This window comes from Amphimedon queenslandica, unplaced genomic scaffold, assembly GCF_000090795.2.
Source record: "Amphimedon queenslandica unplaced genomic scaffold, v1.1 AMPQUscaffold_12532, whole genome shotgun sequence".
NCBI lineage: Eukaryota > Metazoa > Porifera > Demospongiae > Haplosclerida > Niphatidae > Amphimedon > Amphimedon queenslandica.
In genome coordinates this window covers 17,036-23,333 of record NW_003547231.1, presented here as the reverse complement: position 1 = coordinate 23,333, position 6,298 = coordinate 17,036, and the positions used below count along the sequence as shown (strand labels likewise).

Genomic DNA, 6,298 nt, shown 5'->3' with positions numbered 1-6,298 from the left:
ACATGTACTCAAATGGGACATACTAGTCAGTTCATGATTTTGAAAATTCCCTCCTAGCAACTTTTACGTATTGTATGCACTATAACAGCTTTGGTTAAATTTTTGAGCAGCTTTAAAAATTTGAAAAAAAAAATAAATTTGATCGAAATCAGCTCTAAATTAATAAATAACATTAAAATGTGTATATCTATTAGAAAAAATTATAGAAATAGAAAATTTTCTCCTAGCCATTTTTGATGAAATTTGAACAATGGCCTGATTTTTGAGTAACTTTTAAAATCCTTAAAAAATTCAATTGTGATTGGAATCAGCTCAAACTTGATACACAGCATAAAAACATGTATATGTATCAGAAAAAATATAAAACTGGAAAATTCTCTCCTAGTCATTTTTAGCGAAATTTGGCAAAACCCCTGTACTATAGCCCATGGTCTTTGGCCTGATTTTTGAGTAACTTTAAAAAGTCATAAAAAATTCAATTGTGATTGGAATCAGCTCAAACTTGAAATACAACATAAGAATATGTATGTATATCAGAAAAAATTATAAAAATGGAGAATTTTCTCCTAGTCATTTTTGGTAAAATTTGGCCGATGACCCTGTACTATAGTACAGGGACTTTGATCCAATTTTTGAGCAACTTTAAATATTTGTAAAAAGTCCACTTTTGATTTGAATCAGCTCAAATTTGATAAATAACATAAGGACATGTATATGTATCAGATAAAATTTTAAAAACAAAAAATTCTCTCTTAGCCATTTTTGATAAAATTTGGCCAAGGACCCAAGGCTATAGCCTTTGGTTCTTGGCCGATTTTGGAGTAACCAATTTTATTGAAATCACTCAAGCTTTTTTGTATATTTATGACATTGTTCAATATGACTTGCATAATGTTATAATGATTCATTATTTGATAGAGACAGTTGGTCAATCCTTTCAATGTCGGTTTGCTGGTTCTTGGATACCTTGGTGGGCTACTCTCTTCTCTCTCTGTCATTTATTGCTGCTATTGTGTGGCTGAGAGTAAAAAAGCAAAGAAAGAAGAACCTCCCAAAATGTAAGACATCAAATACACAAATCAAGTCTTGGCAATGATATACATAGTTATGTTGACAGCAAGTATCTTATTTTATAAACATACATTCATGAGTAAACAAGACTATATGCAAATATGCAGCATACATATTGTTAATATGCATTATAATGTACTGTTAACATACATTACACTAAGAAATGTATAGATCTATACATTTTAGTTAAGTGTATTATTTGCTTTCTCTTTCATTTATACAGTAACACTGATACACAACATGAAGATGAGGAACAACTAATTACAACAAGTACACACTGAGGTTACTAAAACATCCTAAAAAATTAAATGCTAAAATCATTAAAAAGCCGGAGGCTAGAACTCAGAAACAATTAAGCATAGGAAGTTGTTATATACCTCCGGTAAATGTAATACTTTGTGAGGTGCTTTGTATAGTTATAATGTCTGAAGCAAAAATCAAAGTAGTTATCATACTACTAGATCTAGCTGACGTACATGTAGATCTAGCTGACACATGTAGTTGAGGTAACTGAGATAAATATAGCTGAGGAGGCAGTTGAGGCAAATATAGTTGAAGATATCATAATACTAGTTCAGCTGTTGACATAGCAAGTATAGCTAAGTATAAATTTAATGTACAATACATAATTAATAACTAAAGCTAACTTATTGTAGCTGATACAATAGGACCAGTTCCTAATACATTAACAGCAGCCACTCCAACAGTATATACTGATCCTACTGTAAAACCAGATAGAGTTTGTGAAGTATCATTAGGCAAAATAATAGTGAAATCTTGAAGTTCACTGTAACTAATATGATATTGGTTATCAAAGTAGAGGAGGATAAGATGATAAAAGTGGACCAGTTGCACTACATTCCAAAGTATAATTATTGATACGTAATGTTGGAGTAAATGAAATATCAGAGACAATAGGACCAGAACTAGCAGTCAAGTTTGCAGTGAAGTCACTAATTGGTGACATTACTGGTAATGTTTGACCTTTATTATATGTAACAGCACCAGTAATTGGATCATTATTAGTATCCAATACTCTCCAATTTAAAGCAGTAGCCCCATCAGTTGTATCTACAGTACACTCATAACTAACTGGCTGAGAGAGACACACTGAATTAGGACAATTAGTGAACTGAGGAGTACCTAAATATGATGATAAAGTGTATATAACACTGATTAGGTCAGTGGCTTGGGCCACAATATTTTACCCTTATTTAGAACAATTTGAACAAATAAAGTAAGAAAAAGAAGCATATTTTATCTGTGAGCTGGTTGAGTATAGCCTGACACACAATGCAATATATATAGATCTACTATTATTGGCCACACAGGATGTGAATTTGTGAAAGAAAAACAGGATGTGAAAAAGCCTCAGAAAAAGTCAATTACAAGGCCAATTAGCTCTAGATCTATATTGTGAGCTCATTTCTACAAGTAAAGCAAATGTGACACAATCACAATTCAACTTGCAGTAGTAACTCTGAAACCAAGCACTTGTAAAGTCAAAATGTTTAGATCTATATAACAAACAAATGAACTATGGTGCACTAAGTTCTAATCAAAGTATACAAGCAATCTTAGTCACTACAGAGGCTGGTGGTGGTTGAGCTTCATAGCCTTGTAGTGGATATACATATCCCTCTTGTAGTAAATAGCCAGGCTAAGCAGGATATCCTAATAATACAGCTTACAGCATATGATGCACTGAAACAATTGCTGCAACTACTGTTGAAAGGTTTTGCTCTTGCAATAAGTTTATAGCACTCAATTAATCAGCAATAGCATCATAAAAAATAAAATTGGTAAAAGTCCAGGAAAAATATAGCAAACAGATTCTATAACAGCATATGCATTACATCACATTATGTAGCATCACAGCAGCTAAGCCAAATTATAATCTAACAGCAGTCCAAAGTGTTAATTAAGTAAGTATAGTCCCAACAACTGCGACTACTCCAAGAATTAGTCCTACAATGCCAGGGGTGGTATTAGTAGTGCCACTAGTGGAGGCTATTAGAGATAAATGTAATAGAATTGTGTTTATTCTATTACATACCTGTACTGCAGGTGCTTAGTATATTACTTGAAGCTGTTTCAGTGGAGTCAAATTCTAAAAATATTAAATTTATCACTGAAATAAAGATAAAGGAGCTGACCACATGCAACTGCAACATCTTTACTATGAATACAGTTATGATATTGCATAGCGGGACAAGATTCACAAGTAGCAAGACAAGAGTATGAACTGCTACAAAAAACCCTGTCCAGCCAAATTGGTTGAGAGGTAGACCCAGCTCTATAATAAAATATGTTCATAATAATAGGCTAATTTCTAAGAATAGCTCGAATAAAATAAATTTGACACTAACGTTACGGCTCCAGAATGAGCTAGTATAGAATCGCTGTATCCTAATTGACGACAAACAACTTTAGCATCGGTTGGATCAAAGCTATCATCACATACTGTACCCCACAGTCCATTACAATATACTTCCAGTCTACCATAGCTTGTATGGATACCTCCTACTAGACGAATCTGTCCAGGATAAGGATTATTCCAGATTCTAGTAGTATCTAGTAAATAACAAATACAAAAAAGAGGCTACAATATTAACCAGTAATGTTTGTGCTAGATACTGGGTATAAAAAGTCAATTAATATAGGATTTATTAACTTACAGCAAACTACAAAAACATCATTTGAATTAAGGAAGCAAGCGCTTGAAATAGTTGTAGTAACAGAACACTGCTGCAGAGTTAGTAAGCTACTACTAGAACAACTGACTTCATCAAGAATGGTAGCATTGTTGTCAGTTCCAAAACTATGTAGTATGTAAAAACATTATAGTAGTTTAATTGTTTGTTGCAAAAATTATCACTACATTATGCATGCAATAACTGTCTGGGTTTCTTTTAGGGCCAGGGCAGAAGAAGTATTTGTCCTCTTAACTTTAGCTTTTCCATCTTGAACTTGATTTTTTTGATTAGCGTACTAAATTTAGCCACATGCTTTTGTACCATATGCAGTTTGTGAGAGCTTTACCTTGATGTGCTACAAGCTCTACCATAGGTTGATGCTCCATTATACGCCAACTGGTTACAAATGACACTAGCTTCATTATCACCAAATGAAGCATCATCACAAATATTGCCCCAACTGAGTATACTGGAGGAATTTGCACTGTAATAGATCTGAACTATTCCAGATGAATAGGTGTGTGAAAAAACTCCATTTCTCACTAGTCTAACAGTTCCACGTGCTGTTGAATGTAAAAATAATTTTATAAAAAACTGTAGAGAATGAAAGGAATAAGTTGGTGAGGTGAATCAATTTCTAACAAGTCTAATTGCTTGACATCCTATGGTGTACTGTATAGCAGGAAATTTTAGAGGTAGGCAAATTTGATGAAATGCTAAATTTTGGTGATTGACAGATTTTAATTTGGCAAACTTGTGGCCATGGTGGCCAAATTTGCCAAATTTAACTCCTTCTAAACTTTCCCCCTATACGGTAGCTCATGAACTATAATTCTTTATTAACAAAGCAAAAAAGGCTATTGTATGTGATCTAGTGTAAAATGTTCCAAGATGTTTCACCATCTTGCACACATAGCTGCATGTAAGCTGTCTTCTTGAAGTCTTTATACATTCAATACATTCAGTATACAATATTTACCATTTTTTGCATTTAAATTTAGCCATTAATTTTCGTTTTTGTGGCCACACCCACTTCACATAAAATGCATAGACGAGTGGTTGCTAAGGTGTCTTACCATTGTATTTCTCTAATACAACATGTATATATAGAAGTGAACATACAAATTATCAAACCATAGATATTAGAGACTATGTATGATTGGGGCAAGACTAAGATAAAGCGTAGTCTCTAATATCTATGATCATACATTACAATCATGATCTTTACAATAATCTTACAAATGATCTGCACCCCAGATCATACTGACAAATTGGCGCTCCGATATCTCCCCATACAAACTAAAATTAATTTGACATTTGCAGTAGACAGATATAATAAATTTGCAATATTTATTTAATATTATATTTCCCCTCACTTTGAGCATCCGCATAGTAAAACAAAGCCAAAGAAAGTACCAAAATACCGAGAAATCTCATTGTCATAGATTTAGCTGCAAACGCAAAACAAAAAAAGCGGGGCGTCAACTAATATCTACTAGTCCAGTCACGTGAGTGAACTAGTATGAAGTATGAATACAGTCACGAGTCATTTGAGAAATAAAAATAACAATAATCACCTTTAGCCTATTATACGTGTACTATTTTAGCAAATGAATTCAAAACGCTAAGATATACTGTCTGAAAAGGGCAAAAGCAATGCTATCTATATTTTCTGTCTGGAACATGGCATCCGCCATTGATTAATTACAATCTAGTCTGCGTCAAAATTTAATTATTATTCATTAAGAGCGTTACCATGGACGGACTATTATTATTATTATTATTATTATTATTATTATTATTATTATTATTATTATTAAATAACTTTCCAGCACTGACAAAATTAATAGAACAAGATAAAAGCAGGAAATTCAAGCTGGTGGAATAAAGTGTCTGTGGTGGAATTTAGTGCTGGTGGTCAACCTGGGACATGTGCATGCCCAGGCAGCCGCATTAAAATATAAAGTAGTTACAATAAAATAATAAGATTTAAATTAGTTACTAAAATTAGGGGTAGGAGGAGAAATGAAACATTGGGAGCAGGGGCAATGGAGATGAAAAGAGCACGAGTTCTTTGGGTCAAAATTCTGCTTAAAATACGACCAGTAAAATTATTTTATAGATTTGACTACTTTAGTTAAAGGTATTTCTTCAATTCACACCAACCAGAGCCATGAAAACTATGTGATCCAGTGTATTAATAACATCAGCTCAATCTCTACTATGAAAGACATAAAATTTTATGGTAAACCTTGCATGATATTACAAATCATCATGCTGCATATTTTTTAAATACATTTTATTCTAATTTTAGGACCTCCATCTCCTCCTTTGAATATCACTGCTTCCTCATTCACACAAACTCAGTTTCTTCTTTCATGGGATCGCCCAATAAATCACAGCTGTGTTAACGAGTACACTTTTGATTCTCCTTATATGAACTTCCCATCTCTTTTTACAAGCAATACTAATATAACACTGACCAGCTCCAGCAATGAGTCATTCATTGTACGAGTGGCTAGTGTTGATTA

General features: G+C 33.1%; 1 protein-coding gene and 1 long non-coding RNA gene across 2 annotated transcripts; one reads left to right on the top strand and one right to left on the bottom strand.

Moving 5' to 3' along the window:
* Positions 1-932: 932 nt before the first annotated feature.
* Positions 933-1,513, top strand: LOC109587551 (uncharacterized). Its single transcript, XR_002187673.1, has 2 exons — positions 933-1,058; positions 1,295-1,513. It is a non-coding gene; the product is annotated as an uncharacterized LOC109587551 (long non-coding RNA).
* Positions 1,514-2,821: 1,308 nt separating this feature from the next.
* On the bottom strand, positions 2,822-5,236 carry LOC105314777 (neurotrypsin-like). Its single transcript, XM_020003788.1, has 7 exons — positions 5,144-5,236; positions 4,114-4,330; positions 3,750-3,892; positions 3,441-3,645; positions 3,228-3,367; positions 3,128-3,181; positions 2,822-3,081 (listed from the first exon to the last, which is right to left on the bottom strand). The coding sequence occupies exons 1-7, from the start codon at positions 5,208-5,210 to the stop codon at positions 2,993-2,995; spliced, it is 915 nt and encodes a 304-aa protein (XP_019859347.1). The 5' UTR covers positions 5,211-5,236; the 3' UTR covers positions 2,822-2,992.
* Between the last annotated feature and the right edge of the window lie 1,062 nt (positions 5,237-6,298).